The 19,495-nt window shown below is 46.2% G+C and overlaps 1 protein-coding gene across 1 annotated transcript in view; it reads right to left on the reverse strand.

Moving 5' to 3' along the window:
* Positions 1 to 300: 300 nt before the first annotated feature.
* Positions 301 to 19,495, reverse strand: part of RDX (radixin) — a 384,898-nt gene continuing 365,703 nt past the window's right edge. The window contains exon 14 of the mRNA XM_082244940.1: positions 301 to 1,094. Coding sequence (XP_082101066.1) covers positions 930 to 1,094 — 165 coding nt within the window. The 3' untranslated portion in view covers positions 301 to 929. The remainder of the gene's footprint in view (positions 1,095 to 19,495) is intronic.

The following is a 19,495-nucleotide window of genomic DNA, read 5'->3' on the forward strand; positions in this document are numbered from 1 at the left end:
AATACTAACTAAGCAAGCACAAGCATCCAAAGATTCCCCCAGCCTTGGTGAGTATCATTCAGGAGTCTAACAGAAATGTATACAAGTAACAGACTAAACACAGTGCTCGTCATGTCTTCAATGATAGTATTGTTATTTGTCATCTATAAAATATTATTCCTGTGAATACTTACAAACTAATATAGACAGACTAATGGGAATAAGCAATTAAGGAAAAAGAAAAATTAAAAAAAAAAAAAAAAAAAAATATATATATATATATATATATATATATAATGTCTATAGGGGAAAAAAAAAAAAAAACTCCTCAAAACTAGGGTAAATCTTAGCGAATAAACCATATCGTTGGTAATGACAAGGGCCAGTCATGATGTGTATGTGAGGTAGTAGTACTATTCAGCCCAATCCCCAACACTAAGGTTTTCATGTTTTACAAGATACCTAATCCCTAGGTACTGTCAGCATTACTTTCTCAAGCCCTACAAATATCCTGGCTCTAGATGTAGTAGACCTTTAAAAAGAAGAATAAGATTCTGAGAGGGCATAATATTACAAATAATTCCACATTATGAAGTAGCAAAAAAAAAAAAAAAAAAATGTCCACTTTCTAAACAGTAATGTCAGTTCTAAGCTTAAAAATTCAAATGTCCTTTCAGAATTCAAACCGTGAAAACTTTACAAGCAAATAGCTTTTCAGAAAAACAGAAGACAAACTAAATAATTACACTGATATGGTGTTACAAACTGAAATTAGACAAGACATGGAGAAAAAACCCATTCCGATCGCCTTGTTGAATTCTATTCTCCACAGTCAGACTGGTACAAGTGCTTTGGCAAGGGGGGGCACGCTCCGTTGTCGGTGTCTGCAAAGGCCTGCTTTCTAGGTTGGTGATTCAGCATTGTGTAGAATGTACAGCAAGGAAGTGTCCTCACATCGCTTCAAACTCGTCGATGCGCTGTTTGGTGTTTCCTTGTCTGATCTGGCGAAGTGTTTTGTACTTGTCTCGGCCAGCTTTCACATTCTCCGCATGAAGGACGTCATTCTGAGTCTTCTTGGTTTCATCTCTAGCTTGAGCCAGCTCTGAACTTAGAGCCTAAAAGACAGAAAATAGACTGTGCTGTTAAGTAGAACAATACAAGCTCTGGTATGTATTCATTACAACGGACTAAACTTCCAGCTTTATCAACAGGGTGACCAGGCTGGACCAGTACAGAACCACCTCACAAATCTTTTGGCAGACTTGCACCCAATGGGTTAGGCATTCACAAACTGCTTGCTAAAGGCTTTACAAGCGCTTTGTAAAAGTATGCTGTGCACACTGCTCTTATACAAACTGAAACCCATGTGTACATGGCTTAAACTCCTTATAGGATAAGTTCACCTTTTGTAACATGTTACAAATCCACTGGCTCTCTATTGTGACAGGCAGCAGGGGATCTTCTCCCCCCACTCTCTGTCACAATCTGCAAAGAACATGGCTGTACGAGGCATTCATTCACCGTGTTCTGTGAACAGAAAACTACAAGGCCTAGCAGCCTTTGCGGTTGTTGGCTTGTAGTGCTCAATTAACTACAAAGGGGTGGTTGAGCGATGTGGTAGTTCATTGAAGTTTGCACACAGTCTTGCAAATGCCCTTTATTAATCGTGGGGGGTGCAATGCTTTCCAGGCTCCCATTAAAAAAATAAAAAAATGCACATTGTTTTACTTGCAAAAAGATGTACTATTATTTTTTCTCCATTAATCTTGGTAATGATTGTTGATAACCCTTTAAACTCAGATAAAAGAAGAAGTGTCAAATTATAAAAATTAAAAATATAGCTGTGGTTGTGTTTTTTCTTTTTTACATTAATAAGAAAAAAAAAAAAAAAATTCAAGTATTAAGGATTTTTTTAAAAAAATCTGCAAAGCAAATATACATAGGATATTAACACGTTGGTAAAACATGCCATGGCGTAGAGCGCACGTTTCCTCAGTATGTTCTATGCCCATTTACTGCCACTTCGGCATGAACAAGTCAATTGGAAAACAGCTGTATAAATATGGGTGCATGTGTCTGTGAGGGTCATTCCATTAATTTACTGAAGCCGACATATGGGCACAGGGTAGCCCAAATGACATGAGCATGCTTAGATCTGTCAGTTTGTGGACAGACTGGTAATTGACTCACCTCTACCTGGCAATCTGAGCAGGGATACAGCTATGAGCAGGCAGGAACCTCTACTGGAGGTTAACATATACATTCGGGTAAAAACAAAACAAAGCAGACTGGACAAGAATATTAGACCAGTAAAAGCGGATGCATGTGAACCCATGACAAACATGTGCACATTATGAGCCGGTACAGAATTCAATTTTATGCATGTCAATATAAGGGACAGTTCTAAAACTTTTATAAGTAGACAAAGGGAATTCTGACTAAAGAAGTAGAGAGGAGAGGGCTGCAGATTAACACGCACAACTTATGTAGGAGGATTTGTTTAACCACTTGACGACTGCCCGCCGCAGATTTACTGCATCAGGCAGCCGCTCCTGGGCGAATCGGCGTAGATCTACGTCGCTCGCTCCCGATGGTCTGCTTCAGTTCAGAACACGTCAGTCATCAGGTCCAGACCAATGATTTTTGGCCTGGACCTGCTGATTGGTCAGGACCAATCACAGACCTAGCTGTGCCTGTGTAATGTAAACACAAGCACAGAAACTACCCTCTCTCCCCTCCCCAAATCCTTTTTGGATTCAAGCGTGAGAGGAGATAGGATCAACTGTGAGTATTGCACAAAGCACACACACACACACACACACACACACACACACACACACACACACACACACACACACACACACACACGTAGATAGGCACATTTAACCCCCGATCATCCCCCCAGTTAAGTCCTTCACCCCCTGTATACAGTATATAGCAGTTTTCTAGATTTCTGTATTAGTAGGCCTTGTGACTGACTTGGTTTAGCGCTAGTGACCGTTACTTTCAGGCTTAGGATAACCGCCACCCCCTCCCAATAAAGATTTAACCCCCTGATCACCCCAAGTTAACCCCTTCAAACCGTCACATTGCACACTATATACAGGTATATAGCGGTTTTCTGTATTCCTGTAATAGTTTGATTGTGACTTCAGTTAGCGCTAGCGAGTTAGTTTCTGTCCCAAGTATGTTTAGGGTACCTGCCACCCCGCCAATAAAAATGTAACCCCCTGATCACCCCCCCCAGTTAACCCCTACACCCCCTGTCACTTTGCACACTAAATATATATAACAGTTTTCTATATTTCGTTATTAGTGTGCCTTGTGACTTGGTTTAGCGCTAGTGACCGTTACTTTTAGGCTTAGGATACCCACCTGATCCCCGCCTGATCACCCCCAGTTAACCCATTGGTTTTCTGTATTTCTGTAATAGTGTGATTGTGACTTCAGTTAGCGCTAGCGAGTTAGTTTGTGTCTCAAGTAGGTTTAGGGTACCAGCCATCCCCCCCAATAAAGATTTATCCCCCTGATCACCCCCAGTTAACCCCTTCATTGCCCTACCACAGTGTCACTTTTATAGTGTACAGTTTTTTTTCTGATCACTTTTATTAGTGTCACAGGTGACACTAGTTAGTGTCAGTCTAGGACAGCACAGATCCCCACCGCATCGAAATATTAGTTAACCCCTTGATTACCAGTAACACACACCAAACACCTCCATTACTAGTATAGTATCTGAACGGATCAATATCTTTGATCTGAACAGAATTATACTAGCGTCCCTAATAGTTTAGGGTTCCCAAAATGCAGCGTTAGCAGGATCGGTCACGACACCTGCCAGCACCTGCCTGTAGCCCCTCCGCCCAGCCCACCCCACCCCACCCCGGCAAGTGCAGTAATCAATAGATTGTTGTCACTTCCAAAAAACACAAAACACACAAACCACAGCGTTACCAGAGTCAAGCCTGACCCTGCTAGCAGTGCACTAGCAGTTTTTTTAGTAGCGTTTGAAATAGTCTTCAACAACCAGGTGATTTTTTTACCTGTGAGTCACACTAGTGTACCCGGTAAATTTAGTGGCTAAAATGTCCAAAATGGTGGTACAGTAGTGAAGAGGTCACAGCATACTGACCATGTCAGATGACAGAGATGGGGAAGCCTCACTGGCAGAATCAGGGTCAGTATACAAGCCTGTACACAGCAGTGGTCCTTGACAGACAGCTCAGACGACGGAGGGGTCCCTGCTAAGGTCAGGCTTACCCGACCCCATTCTGGAGTTGCTGAGGTGCAGAGATCGCAGGGTGCTCATATGGAGCAGAGAGCCAGTACTAGTGCAGCACAAACTTCTGGTGAACTGGCAAGCACCAGCGGCCTAGTACATCCTGGTCCTAGACATACCAGCACTGCAGTAACACTTGGTGACGTGGAGAGTTCCATAAGTGCAGTTGAAGCTGGTGCGGTGGCTAGCACAAATAGTGGCCCGCAGCCACCGAGAATTCGAAGACAGGCCCGTAGAGCCCATAGTGCCCTCCCTGAAGCGCTGGCATATCCTAATTAGCAGCCCACAGATTACACAGCGCCTGTACTGCCCCCATTCACTGCCCAACCCGGAATTCAGGTGGAAACAGCCAATTTTACTCCCCTTCATTTTTTTGAGCTGTTTTTCATAGAATATCTTTACAGATCTATTGTGGACCAAAGCAATTTATATGCTGGTCAATATATCGTCGCAAACCCAAATTTGTCCCTTGCCAGACCATTTGGCTGGAAACCTGTAATGGTTTCCGAGTTTAAAACTTTTCTGGGTCTTTCCCTCAACATGGGAATAACTAAAAGGAGTGAGTTGCGGTTATATTGGTCCACTAACCCAATTCACCATATACCCGTGTTCTCTGCTTCCATGGCCAGGACGAGATACGAGCAAATTCTGCGGTTCATGCACTTCAGTGACAATGAACTCTGTCGTCCTCCGGGAGACCCTGGATATGACCGGCTCTACAAAATTCGGCCCCTCATAAACCACTTCAATCAGCGGTTTGCAGCCTTGTTTACCCCCCCAACAAGTTGTCTGCGTTGATGAGTCCTTGATTAAGTTTCGTGGCCGCCTTGCTATCAAGCAGTATCTCCCCAGTAAGCGTGCCAAATATGGGGTCAAGCTGTATAAGCTGTGTGACAGGGCCACAGGCTATACAGTTAGTTTCCGTGTTTACGAGGGAAAAGATAGCACTGTGGAGCCCCCCAACTGCCCAGACTACATAGTGAGCAGCTGCAAGATAGTTTGGGACTTGGTGTCACCCTTATTCGGACAGGGGTACCATTTGTACGTGGACAATTTCTATTCAAGCGTGCCACTTTTTAGTCACCTGTTCGAATTACAAATTGGCGCATGTGGCACCGTGCGACCTAATCGCTGGGGCTTCCCCCAATGGCTTGTAGATTCCCAACTTAACCGGGGGGAGAAAGCCTGCTTGAAAACTGACAAATTGCTTGCAGTGAAGTAAAGGGATACACGAGAGGTTTTCGTTCTGTCCTCCATTCACGCAGACACGATGGTCCAAATTCATACGGCAACTGGTGTTTTGGAGAAGACCCTCTGTCGTGGAGACTACAACCTTAATATGGGAGGGGTGGACCTCAACGGCCAGCTTTTGTCGCTGTACTTAATTGTCTGTAAAGCCAGACGCTGGTACAAAAAAGTGTCTATTTATTCCATGTGGCTTTGCTGAATGCTTTTGTACTATACAAAGCGTCAGGACAAACTGGATCCTTCCTACTAGAATTACAGGAAGAGATCATCAGTGCCTACCTGTATCCAGGAGGTGATCCTGCCCAAGTTTCCCTACCAGATGCAGTGAGCCGGCTGCATGAGAGGAATTTTCCACATGTTCTCCCGAGAACCCCTACCCAAAGATACCCCCAAAGATGATGTCGTGTCTGTCGTAAGCGTGGATTTAGGAGTGACACCCGCACTTATTGTCCCTTCTGTCCTGACCAACCTGGTCTCTGCATTGGGGAATGTTTCCAAGGCTACCACACACTAGAGGAGTTTTAGCGCAGGGTACAGCACGGCACAGTCTAGGGCACACTAACACATGGTCTCAAAAGATGTTCGATGGCTATCGTAATTTTGAGAGACCCCAAGCTGGAACGTTAAAGTTAAAGAAAAATTAATTAATTACAAAAAAACAAAAAACAAAATAAAAAAGCCAAAAATAGTTGATGTTTTTATTTTTCTGTTCTTACTTTGCTCTTCTACTCTTCCTACTTTTACTGTACTTTGTTACTGTTTTTCATTGGTAGCCATTTTTTACTTTTCAGGTACCAATGTAATGTTTTATTTCTATTCTATTGTTAACCAGTTTGCCTTGCAGGTACACCCATCAGCTGCCAAACTGATTTATATATATTCTGACACAAACAGCGTTTGCGCTCAGCATGTATGGAAATCTCTGATGGCAGCGCTGTAGGAGGTGATTTCACCACTACAGTTAAAAAAATTGATAGGTATACATGGCGTTTTTCATGTATACCCATCATTAGAAAGTGGGTTGGATGTTTTGGGCGGCTAATGATGGGTATACTACACATTTTCTGGGGGATATTTCTTCATCCACATCGATCGATGTAGATGAAGGAATCTGTTAGGTTCTCTTTTTTTTCGTTCAGCCCACAGGCAGTATGAAAAAAACAAAAAAAAAAAAAACCTACAGTATATGCCAAACAAGTACCAGAAATGTACTGGTACGTTGCTGGACTTTGAGTGGTTATACCAGGATGATACCTGCAGATTTAGGCATCATCTTCGTATTGTTTTTTACAGCCATCGGTCGGCTTACATGTAAAAGCGACCCTAGTGGATAATTGGCCGCTAGACTGCTTTTACAAGTAGTGGGAGGGGACTCCCACACAAGGGGACTCCTTCCCCCCACCCCCAGGAGGGGACCCCCCCCTTTTTCTTGGGCTCTTCTGTCCCACCGCATATTCAAAGTGTGCAGCCAGTGCTTCAATTATCTAACCATAGAGCTGATTGGAGACGAGAATGGCTTCAATCATCTATATGGCCAAAGATACCAGAAGCTACGAGCATTTCATGACTTTGGTTTCGCCTGAAATAAACAGTGCCAATGGGAAATTGGGAAAGCAATCATGGTGTGGTCAGATGCTTTAAGGTCAGAGGAGAGATCTAGAGTCTAAACGACCCCAATTTTTTAAAAAAAAAAGAGCACCCCTTTACCCGGTGCACGCAAGTGTCGGTCTGGTGTCATATGTAAACAGCAATTACAACATGCATGTGAGATATCACCGCAAACGCCAAGTCAAGTGCAGTAATTATTGCAGTAGACCTCTTCTGTAAGTCCAAAGTGGTAACACGTAAAGACTTTTAAAAATTTATGATTTTTATTTGCCGCAGCACGGGCATGCGCAATTTTAAAGCATGTCATGTTAGGTATCTATCTACTCGGCATAAGATAATCTTTTAAATCTTACCAAACAATTAAGAGTTATATAGTGTATTTCTGCATTAAATTTAAAAAAAGTGTTTTTTTTTTTTTGCAAAAAATGGATTTTTGTAAAATCTTACCGTAAAATCCTTTTCTCTTAGCTCATCGACAGACGTAGTCCTCGGTGATACACCACCTTCGGGTTATGTTACCTCCGCAGGAGCAGGACTAGACAGGAAATTAAAAAGCTCTGGCCACACCCTAGGGGCAGTCCCAGAGGGTATATCCTCTCTCTCTCTGCCTCAGCAAATCAGTTATGTGAAAAAGCAGTGCTTAGAGAATTTAACCCAACCCAACTCCAAAACAGAGGGGCGGGGACTACGTCTGTCGATGAGCTAAGAGAAAAGGATTTTACGGTAAGATTTTACAAAAATCCATTTTTCTCTAGCGCTCATCGACAGACGTAGTCCTCGGTGATACACCACCTTCGGGACATCCCAGAGCAGTATCACAACTGAGGGGTGGGAAAATGGAAATCAAATCCCAATCTAGAAGGCCCAACCGGTGCCAACTAGAAGTTTACAATGCTCATCCTTAATGATGAGACTCAACCAAAGAAAAAAAAAGAGAAAACAATTTTTTTTTTTTTTTTTCAAACAGAAAAAAACCCTCGAGGTAGACCACCGGTCTCCTCAAATTGCGGCCTGCAAAACCTTGCGGCCAAATGAGGCATCCGCCGATGCCGTCACATCAATTTTATAGAATTTTGTAAAGGTATGTACCGACGACCAGGTGGCCGCCTTACATACCTGGACCACTGACGCCTGATGGCGAAAGGCCCAGGAAGTACTGAGCGCTCGAGTGGAGTGCGCCCTAACAGGGAACGGAGGACTCTGACCCTTAATAGAATAAGCCTGTACCACCGTTTGTCTAATCCATTTGGCAATGGTCGCGGCAGATGCAGGCAAACCCTTTCTGGGGCCATCCGTGATCACAAAAAGTGAATCCGTCTTACGGAATGATTCCGTAGCTTTCAGGTATACCCTGATTGCCCGAACCACATCTAAGGAATGCAACGCATGTTCCCGATGATGCTTGGGCTGAGGACACAAGGAAGGTAGTACAATATCTTCATTCAGATGAAAACCTGAAACCACCTTGGGAAGAAAAGATGGCTTAGGATGAAGTACTACCTTATCCCTATGAATCACTAGGTATGGTGACTGGCATGATAATGCAGCCAGTTCTGACACCCTGCGAGCAGAAGTAATAGCCACCAAGAAGGCCACCTTCTGGGATAGAGTAAGCAAGGGAATCTCCCTGATGTTTTCAAAAGGAGGTTTCTGTAGAACCGACAAAACCAAATTAAGATCCCAGGGCGGTAAGGGCGCGCGGACTGGAGGAGCCAGGTGCCGCACCCCCTGGATGAAATTCCGCACCAAGGATTTGGTAGCTAAAGGCTTCTGAAAGAAGATTGCTAATGCTGAAACTTGACCCTTGATGGTGCTCAAGGCTAGCTTCTGCTCAACCCCTTGTTGCAAAAAAGCCAATATTCGAGTCACCGAATAGGTACGTGGAGGAAATCCTAAAGATTCGCACCACGCAATATAAGTCTTCCATGTGTGATAATAGACTTTGCTGGAAGTCGCTTTCCTTGCTTTAATAAGGGTAGGAATGACTGAAGTAGACAAACCTCTGTCCTTCAGTACTTGGGTCTCAATGGCCAGGCCATTAAAACCAGCGACTGTAAAGCACGAAGGTAAATTGGTCCTTGAGACCACAGACACTCCCTGAGACGAAGTTCCCACAGAACGTCTGCGACTAACATGTCCAAGTCGGCCAGGCCGGCTTGAGGAGGCCAGCCTAGAATTTCTAGGACCACTGGCGCTGATTGGATCTGAACCAGGCGTCCCTAGAGCTATCTGGCCCCGACCATCCGAGAAAGTCTGGTCGTTTTCTGTTCCCACACATTTATCAGATACCTGATAGTTATCAGGAAAGGTGATCTTTTCTGGTTGAACCTCAGGGACCGAAGTCACCCGACTAGAGGCTGCTTGGCCTATCTGGTCAACCAGATCCGATTCCTGTGAGGTATCGGGACTAATCTTAGGAAAAGGTAAAGGAAAAGATCTTTTCAGGGAACGGTAACTACCGCTTCCTGTGGTACTTAAATGTTGGAAGGGAAGAATCGCACCGGTAGTAGTGGTTGATGCTCGATCTAATGTCCTGAATACCGGTGAAAACGTCCCCCCACCCTGAAACCGGGTGGGGGCGCACCTTCAGGCTGTGTACTCCTTTGCTTCGGGTTTGGCTGGGTTGGTCCCCTTCTTGAACCCTCCTGGAGGAGTCTTGCCTTTCCCGCTAGTACCAGCCGGGCGCCCTTTATGGGCGGTAAAGAAAGGTCCTCGCTTGTTGCGAGGTCCCTTAGCTTTTGCAGCCTGTGGCAAAAAAGTGCTCTTGCCCCCAGTGGCATCCTTAATGATTTCATCTAGGTTGGCTCCAAATAGACGATTCCCCTGAAAGGGGAGATTGGTCAAGGTCTTTTTGGAACCTAGGTCAGCTGACCAGCATTTTAACCACAGCACACGTCTGAGGATCACTGCTAACTTAGATGCATGCCCTAATAGGGGAGTAGTGTCCAAGGCTGCGTCACAGATAAACCGTAGCCCTTGTATGATCTGTTCCATCAAATCAGATGTCTCCTGGGGAATATCTTTTCCCCTAAGATCTTGGCGTACCATCTTCGCCCATTCCGTAAGTGTCTGGGAAACTAGACCAATAACGATTACTGCTCTAAATGCTGACCCTATCAGAGAAAAGATAGTGCGGGACTCTGCTTCTATCTTTCGATCCACCGGATCCTTAAAGGACGAAGTGTCCTCCACTGGAATAACCGTGGCTTTATTCAGCCTGGAAATAGGCGGATCCACGACTGGTGGTACCGTCCATTTCTTAATGATGGATTCCTCAAACGGATAGCGTCTAGCAATACGCTTGGAAATAGTAAAGGTACGTTTAGAATGCTCCCATTCTCCTTTAATCTGATTACCAAAACATTTAGGTACAGGAAAAGCCTTCGCCGTCTTGATGGGCTTATTAGTCCCAAAAGGCCTCTCTGTTTCAGTTGCCTCTGCCGGTAAAGCCTCAAGTTTTAAGATTTCTTGCACTGCCACAACTAGTGCGTCCACCAATGCTTCTTCCTGAATTATAGCAAGAGAAGAAGCGTCCTCCTCACTGTCTGAGGGGGCTTTACCTGGGATAACAGCCCTTGCAGAGGAACCTGCAACTGCCGTGACCATCTCTGAATCTGAGTCAGAGGTGTCAGATGGTATAGGGGTAGGCGGGGGTCGCTTCCTTGACCCCCGTCCCTGACAGGCCGCCTCCACCCGAGCCACCATAGACTCCAAAATTGCTGTAAACGACTCTATACTCTGTGCACCGGTGGGTCCCGAGGCCCCCTCGAGGGAAACAGGTGGGGGAATATGTGTGGCAGGGTCCATAATAACTCCAGTTACTTCCTGGATAATATAATTCAAAAGTAAAGAAAAAAACTTTTTTTTTTTTTTTTTTTCTTTTCTGACCCCCAGCGCCACAAAAAAGCCCCTTAGTGTTACCTGCTTAGGGATCCCTATCGATCGAGAGAGAGAGAGATAGACCCCCAGGCTCACCACTTGATGCTCAGAGTTAAACTGCAACAGCTTACAGCGCTGTCTTGACAAACAGGAAGTCTTTTGGCTGGCTGCCCAGGAAGAAAGGAGGCGGCTCCGCCCCTCTGCACGCCTTCCGGCGCCTCCCCCAAGCTCCACGAGGTGTAGGATCACCTCAAACATGGCCGCCCCCATGCTGGAGACACGAGGCTACGCCAAAATGGCGGCTCGTGCAATCCTGCAAGAAAAAATGGCGGCGGCCTGCTGAATGTCGGTGTGCTGCACACAACACTGTCTCTGCCTGGGGATATGGCGTGGTTGGCGGTATCGGCCCCTGGCGGACCGCATGGCCGTTCGGGAGGCCTGCTAATAGCTGGAGATCTGATTTGGAAGGCAGTCTACATGTCCGTGGCTTCTGACTGGTAGGTAGCTTATACTTAACCCATAAGATTCCCAGAATGCCACAGATTACATCTTTTAAACATGTATACAATAGATTGTTAGCTCCCAAACCAAGCCTCCTGGCTTTTTGTACACAAAAAATCACACTCAAAGTAGGAGGATCTGTGACATGTTATAGGATAGAAAGGACTCTTTCTTACCATACAGAGAGGGGCCCGCGTTCACCACAAAACCCGTCAGAGGGAAAGGGGGAACATACTACTCACCATACCGGAACCAGGCGGGCACCAACTCCTGACAGTACCCCTCTCCACCGGGGCGGGAGGGCTGTCGACCGATACGAACGCCGTGACTCATGGTCTTTGGCGTTTCAGCGAGACGTTTAACTCGCGGGTTCAGTCCTTTTAATGGGACTTTGTCGCGGCCGACCCAGCGCGGAGCTATGGCCTGCACGCGCTCGTAGGCTGAACTGGGGTGACCACCGGATCTCAACATCCAGCCCGTCGCCCAGTTCAGCTTTCTTGCTTGAAGATCTCACAGGAACACTGGAGAAAAAGCTGTCTAAAAAAAAATCCTTTAAGAAAAAATTCTTGCCAGGACCTAAGATCCCAGCAAGGTGTCTAGGTCCTTACTCCTAACTAGACAGAAAATAACTGATTTGCTGAGGCAGAGAGAGAGAGGATATACCCTCTGGGACTGCCCCTAGGGTGTGGCCAGAGCTTTTTAATTTCCTGTCTAGTCCTGCTCCTGCGGAGGTAACATAACCCGAAGGTGGTGTATCACCGAGGACTACGTCTGTCGATGAGCGCTAGAGAAAATTGCGTTTGGAAAATCTGTGCGCAAATACCGTGTGACGAAAAAAAATTGCAACATCCACCATTTTGTTCTGTAGGGCCTCTGCTTTAAAAATATATATAATGTTTGGGGGTTCAAAGTAATTTTCTATTAAAAAAAAAATAATAATAATTTTCATGTAAACAAAAAGTCACAGAAAAGGCTTGGTCTTGAAGTGGTTAGAGAAGTGGGTGATGTGTGGCTAAGATTGAGCATAAAATACCAAGACCGTTCAAACACACCCCAAATGACCCCTTTTAGGAAAGTAGACACCCAAAGCCATTTGCTTAGAGGCATATTGAGTCCATGGAGTATTCTATATTTTGCAACAAGTTTCAGGAAAATTACATTTTTTTTTTTTATTTTTTTTTTTACACAAAGCTGTCACTAAATGATATATTGCTAACGTCATGCCACGTAAATGCCATGGGTATATGTGAAATGACACCCCAAAATACATTCTGCTGAGTTTGGGGATACCTCATGTGTGAGTTTTTGGCAGTCTAGTTGCGTAGAGGACCCCAAAAACTAAGCCTTATGGCTTTCTAAGGGGCGTAAATTGTTGATTTTATGTCACACAATATTTTATGTCACACTGTATTTGGGTAGCGGTCTTTCAAACTGAACTTTTGTTTGGAAAAAAATGCACTTCAATTAATAAAAAACAAAACCATATAGTTAGCCCAATTTTTATGTATAATGTGAAAGATGATGTTACGCCGAGAAAATAGACACCCAACATGTCATTTTTTAAAATTGCACACACTTGTGGAATGGTGACAAACTACATTGCTTAAAAATCTACATAGGTGACTTTTTTTTAACAGTTACCTGTTTAGAGTTACAGAGGAGGTCTTGCACTAGAATTATTGCTCTCGCTCTAATGATCGCGGTTATACCTCACGTGTGCTTTGAACACGGTTTACATTTGCGGGCGCAACTTATTTGCGTTTTATTTGGCACGCAAGCACGAAGGGATTGGGCGCTTTAAAAAAAAACATTTTTTAATTTTATTTTAATTTTTTAGTCTCTTTAAAAAAAAAAAAGTTCTGATCACTTTTATTGCTGCCATAAGTAATAGGCATTGACAAGTACTCTACAAGACCCCAAACCCTCCTCCGCACTTCAAAGTATTCAAAACAGCAAGATCGGCGTTTTTGAATACTTTGGATTTTTTTAAACTGCCGCCGTTGGTTGCCAAGTAAACCGGAAGAGACGGTGTGATGTTGCTTCCGAGTTACTACATGGGAGGCCCGAATAAAGCAGATTCTGGCTTTGTTCGGATTTCCGTCCAGCCGGCGTACATGCCGGCTGGCCGCTCGGGTCTCCCAGTGGCATGGGAGACCCTGGCAGTGCAGTGGAGAATAACAGCCGAGCGGCTGCTTATCGGCATCGGTTATTACAAGAAAGCCAACCAACTGCTCTAAAAAAAACGGAGCTTCAGGCATCAACCTGATACAACCACTTCAGCAAAACGACGACGTACAGGTATGTAATTTTGCGGCAAGTGGTTAATATTTGTATAGCAGGCCCCGTTCATATCTGAGCGTATGGGAATCGTGGGCAGAATTGCACAATTCTGCCTGCGATTCCGGAATCGCAACGAAAACAGACAACGGGCAAATATTCCTTAATGGCACCTCATGTTGTGCGACAAAACGCATGGAAATTTCAGCAAAAAAAGAAACTGGTTGGTTGAACTGGATGGACTTGTGTCTTTTCAACCAGGTTAACTGTATCTATAAAAAAAGAAATGACAAACGCGTCTGGCTCAGTGCCAAAATTTGGTGCATTTTTGGAGCTGAGGGGGACCTATTCAAATTGAATGGTGCTGCTCCAAAAACTCACCACAGAAACTCACAGCTTTGCCAGATGCTAATCACTTCACTGGGTATATGTAAGGGTTAGCAATCACTTTAATTCGGCAGTAATACATATAGTACAATACACAGGCAGAATTTTCATAGACCATGGGACGAAGCAATGAATTAGCAAGGCTGAGGGGGAACAATGAGAAAACAGAACTGTGCTAAAAGAACAAAGGACAAAAGACCCAGACATTCACTGCGACAACCTTGCGGTCAAAAGCTAAAATCAGCAGACGACTGGATATCAACCTAGTACAAATTTGAAAAGGTATGATGAGAAGACCAGGTGGCAGACACAATTAGGCTACCAAAGTTCAGTGCAGAAATGTCCACAAAACAGACTGATCTGGTGGGATGAAGGCTTAGAAGCTTAAGAGGAGATTTATCTTTGAGAATGTAGGATTTTGCAATCAGATTTTGTATTTATCGTGCATAGTGAACTTTGAAATAGGGTGTCCTTTGCAAGGTCCAGAGAATAGGACAGATGGAATTTGCTGTCCATTTGACCAGAGCACTAAGCTTGAGGTATACTCTAATAGTTCAGACCATGTCCAGAGCAGTGTGTAAGAATGGGAGAACAATGACCTCATTGAGGTGGAACGCCACTTCCGAAAGAAAGGATAGCCCTTGACGTAAGGCAACCTGGTCATTGTGAAGAACAATAAAAGGCTTTGTATAGGAAAGGGTTGCCAGTTAAGAAACACATCTGGAAGAGGTGACAGCTTCCATAAAAGCTACGCGAGAGATCCTCTAGGGCAGGGGTCTCCAAACTATGGACCTTCAGTGGGCCAGGAACTACAATTCCCATCATGCTTAGTCTGAGTGTCAGAGTTCTACAATGCTGTGTAGTTTGGCAACAGTTGGAGGGCCAAAGTTTGGAGATCCCTGCTCTAGGGGGATATCCCTGAGAGGTTCTGAAGCAAGGTGGGACAGTGGGGCCAGGGGCCGAGACCTGAACTTTTAGCATACTTGAGGCCAATTTCTGGTCAAGCCCTGACTGTAGGAAGACCAGAATGCAAGGTACTGAGGAAACTCTAGGATTAAAGTGCCGGCGTTCGTACCACAGAGTAAACTCTAGGATTGAAGTGCCTATGTTCGTACCGGGCGAAAAAATGATTTCTAGGTGCAATAATATATTATCCTGAAAGGTTTTTTTTTCTTGCTTTTAGCAAGTTAGGAATCACAGACTCAGAAAGCCCTCTAACCTTTAACACATGTTTTCAACAGCCATGCGTTAAAACCAGAAACTAAGAGGCAGGATGGAATATATGGCCTTTAAATAGTAGATTTGGTCTGCTGGGAAGAGGCCAAGGGTTGTCTGCTGAAGTCTGAGTAGGTCTATGTAGCAGGTTCTTCTGGGCCAGTTTAGTGCAATTAGAATCACAAGTTTCCTCTCTTGCTCTATTTTATTAAAGCGGATTTCCACCCAAAAGTGAAACTTCCACTTTAAGGGCTCCTGACCCCCTGACATGCCACATTTGGCATGTCATTGTTTTTTGGGGGGGGGAGCTGGTACCTAGATTTGACAGGTACCCGCTCCCACTTCGGGACGCCTAGGTGTCTCGAGTGGTGGAAGTTCTCCTCTCCCCCCTCCCTCCCTGCAATCTTCAGGGACACATCACAGGTCCCAGAAGATTGCCCCGCAATTCACCATGCAAGTGCAACTCACGCATGCACTGTGAAGCTGCAAGCCGGGTGCCCACACTAGTGATGCCGGTGCCGCGGAGAGGAGAGGCAGCGAACCGAGGCTTCGGCGGCCGCATCGCTGGATCCTGGGACAGGTGAGTGTGTGTTCATTAAAAGTCAGCAGCTACAGTTTTTGTAGCTGCTGACTTTAAATTAACACAAAAACAGCTGGAGCTATGCTTTAAGCAGACAAGGCAGGATTTGCACTGGAGGGAAGGCATAAATTATCTTGAACTAAGACTAGGGGATTATCAAGCCATCAGAAGCTAAAGTTAGAGCATCCCTGGTTCTGGCAACAGAGGCGGTCTGTTATTAAAACTGGAAGCCAAGATGTCCACATCCAGAACACCCCATTTCTGAATTATTAGAATGAAGACTTCTGGATGCAGGGTCAATTTCCCTTGATCCAGGCGATGGCGGCTGAGATGACGGAATTTTTGTAAAATCTTACCGTAAAATTCCTTTCTCTGAGTCCTCCGACAGTCGCCGCCCACTCATACAGTCTTCACCAATGGGGGTATTGACTTCCTCTCCTTAGGAGTAGCTAGGCAAAAGACTTGTTAAAACAAAAGCATTACCATAGACGCACCCATGGGGGACGTCCCACTGGTCCAATACCCCTCCTGCAATAGCCATCCCAACTCAGTTTGGTATCAAAGCAGTTAAGTGTATAAGAAACCCAAAAGAGGGGCGGGGGCGGCCACTGTCGGAGGACTCAAAGAAAGGAATTTTACGGTAAGATTTTACAAAAATTCAGTTTTCTCTTACGCCCTCCGACAGTCGCCGCCCACTCACAGTCTTCACCAATGGGGATGTCCCAAAGCAGTGTAGACATGAGGGGTGGGAAACACAAGCATCAGAAAAGGCAACGCAGTACCCATATCAGAGAAAGGAACCTTACAAGAGCAGCAAGGGAACCTTCTGGGTAAAAAAAAAAGGCTGAACAGGAGCAACAACCCAGGAAAGCAAATAACCAAGGGGTAAACAACCCCAACAGCCAGGGACCCGCAATAAAATCTGGGTCCCCTACTGGACTGCCGCAAAGGAGGCATCAGCTGATGCCATAACATCAATTTTGTAGAATTTGGAAAAAGTGTGCACTGACGACCAAGTTGCAGCCTTGCACACCTGGGCCACCAAGGCCTGATGCCGGAAAGCCCAGGACGCACTTACCGACCTAGTAGAGTGCGCCTTGACAGGGAAGGATGGTACCCGTTCCCTCAACGAATAGGCCTGAACAATTGTCTGTCTGATCCATTTTGCAATGGTCGCCGCAGACGCAGCCATACCCTTCAGAGGTCCCTCAGGAAGGACAAAGAGGGAATCAGATTTCCGAAAGGATTCAGTCGACGACAGGTAAACCCTGATCGCCCTGACAACATCCAAAGAATGCAACGCAATCTCCTTAGGATACCTTCGCACAGAGCGAAGGTAAGAATGTCCTCATTGAGGTGAAAATCCGAAACCACCTTTGGAAGAAAGGACGGGTTTGGTCGCAAGACCACCTTATCCCTATGAACCACCAGGTAAGGGGAGCGGCAGGACAAGGCCGCCAATTCGGACACTCTGTGAGCAGAAGTGATCGCCACCAGAAAGGCAACCTTTTTAGACAGCAGAGGTAACGAGATTTCCCTGATGTTTCCAAACGGGGAACGTTGTAACATGGACAGAACCAAGTTCAAGTCCCATGGAGGCAGAGGCTCCCTTCTAGGAGGGGCCAAGTGACGCACACCTTGAATGAAAGTGCGAATCAAAGAATTAGAGGCCACAGGGCGCTGAAAAAGAACAGCCAGTGCAGAAACCTGGCCCTTAATCGTAGCCAACGCAAGGCGCTGGTCCACACCAAATTGGAGGAAAGCCAACACTCTCACAACCGAGTATGAACGAGGAGAGAAGCCCCTGGACTCACACCAGGCAAAATAAGCTTTCCAAGTTCGGTAATAAGTCTTACCAGACGAGGCTTTTCTAGCCTTAAGGTAGGAATTACCTCTGAGGAGAGACCCCTGTCTCTCAGGACCTGGCTTTCAACAGCCATGCCGTTAAAGCCAGTGACTGTAAAGCAGGATGGAAGATCGGACCCTGAGACAGCAGATCTTCCCGCATTGGCAGCCGCCAAGGAGGCTCGATGGCCAGGACCAGGACTGACGTGGCCAGTCCGGCGCCACCAGAATCACCAGTGTTTGTTCCGAGGCCAACCTGCGAAGGAACCTGGACAACAACTGAATCGTAGGAAAGGCATAGATCAGACGATACTGATGCCAAGGCACCACCAGCGCATCCGAGGCGTCTGCCAGAGGATCGCGCGTTCTTGCCACGAACCTTTCCACCTTGTGGTTTAGCCGAGACGCGAACAGATCCACATCCGGGGATCCCCACTTCGCACACAGCATCTGAAATACCTCCGGGTGCAGGGACCATTCCATCTGGTCCAGGGTCTGGCGGCTCACATAATCAGCCTGCCAATTCTCCACACCTGGAATGTGAACTGCCGAGATCGCCAGGACATGAGTCTCGGCCCAAGACAAAATTCTGGTCACTTCCAGGGCCGCCCAGGCACTCCTGGTGCCCCCTTGGTGGTTGATGTACGCCACCGCAGTGGCATTGTCCGTCTGCCCCCGCACAGGACGGCCCTAAAGACGATCCGACCAATGGAGCAGGCACAGCCTGATCGCTCTCAATTCCAAAATGTCCAAAATTCCTCCTCCGACCAAGTGCCCTGGGCAGATAGGTTGCCCAGGACGTCACCCCAACCTGATAGGCTGGCATCCGTGATTCCTCCGTGGTAATCACCGTCCATAGTAACGGCCGGAAGGATTTTCCTTCCGACACAGCCAGGGACTGAAGCCACCACAAGAGATCCATTCTGGTTTGGCGGCTCAGAGACACTCTCACGTCCAAGGACTGAGGTAGTCTGTCCCACCTGGCCAGGATCTCCGCTTGGAGAGACCGCGTGTGAAACTGTGCAAATGGTATCGCCTCGAAGGCCGACACCATCAACCCCAGAGACCGCATACAGGTCCTGAGTGACGAGGATTCGTTGTCCCTGAGGGACCTGACCTCGGATTGCAGGGTCCGGAGTTTGTCCTCTGGTAAGAACACCTTTGCTTGAGCAGAGTCCAGAACCATTCCCAAATACGGGAGACGAACCGAAGGAGACAAGGTCGACTTCGGAACGTTGATCGTCCAACCAAACTCCTGAAGCGTCTGGACCGTAGTGGACAGATCGCGCAGCAGGCTCTGACTGGCACTCGATCTTGAGATCGTCCAGATAACCCAAGACCGCAATGCCCTGCGCCCGCAGCAGTCCCAGAACAGGCGCCAACACTTTGGTAAAGACCCTTGGAGCCGCAGCGAGACCGAAAGGTAACGCCACGAACTGATAGTCTTCCTCTGCGATAGCGAATCGGAGGTACCTCTGATGACCCTCGAATATGGGGATGTGTAGGTACGCATCCTTCAGATCGATAGAGGCCAGGAATTCTCCCGGGCTCAGAGAGGCCACCACCGAGCGGAGCGATTCCATGCGGAATTTGCGAACGCGCACAAAGTGGTTCAGAGATTTCAAGTCCAGAATCGGACGCACTTTGCCCTCCTTTCTGGGCACAGTGAACAGATTTGAGTAAAACCCACGAAACCT

Source organism: Pelophylax lessonae, assembly GCF_965119305.1.
Source record: "Pelophylax lessonae genome assembly, chromosome: 2".
Classification (NCBI taxonomy): domain Eukaryota; kingdom Metazoa; phylum Chordata; class Amphibia; order Anura; family Ranidae; genus Pelophylax; species Pelophylax lessonae.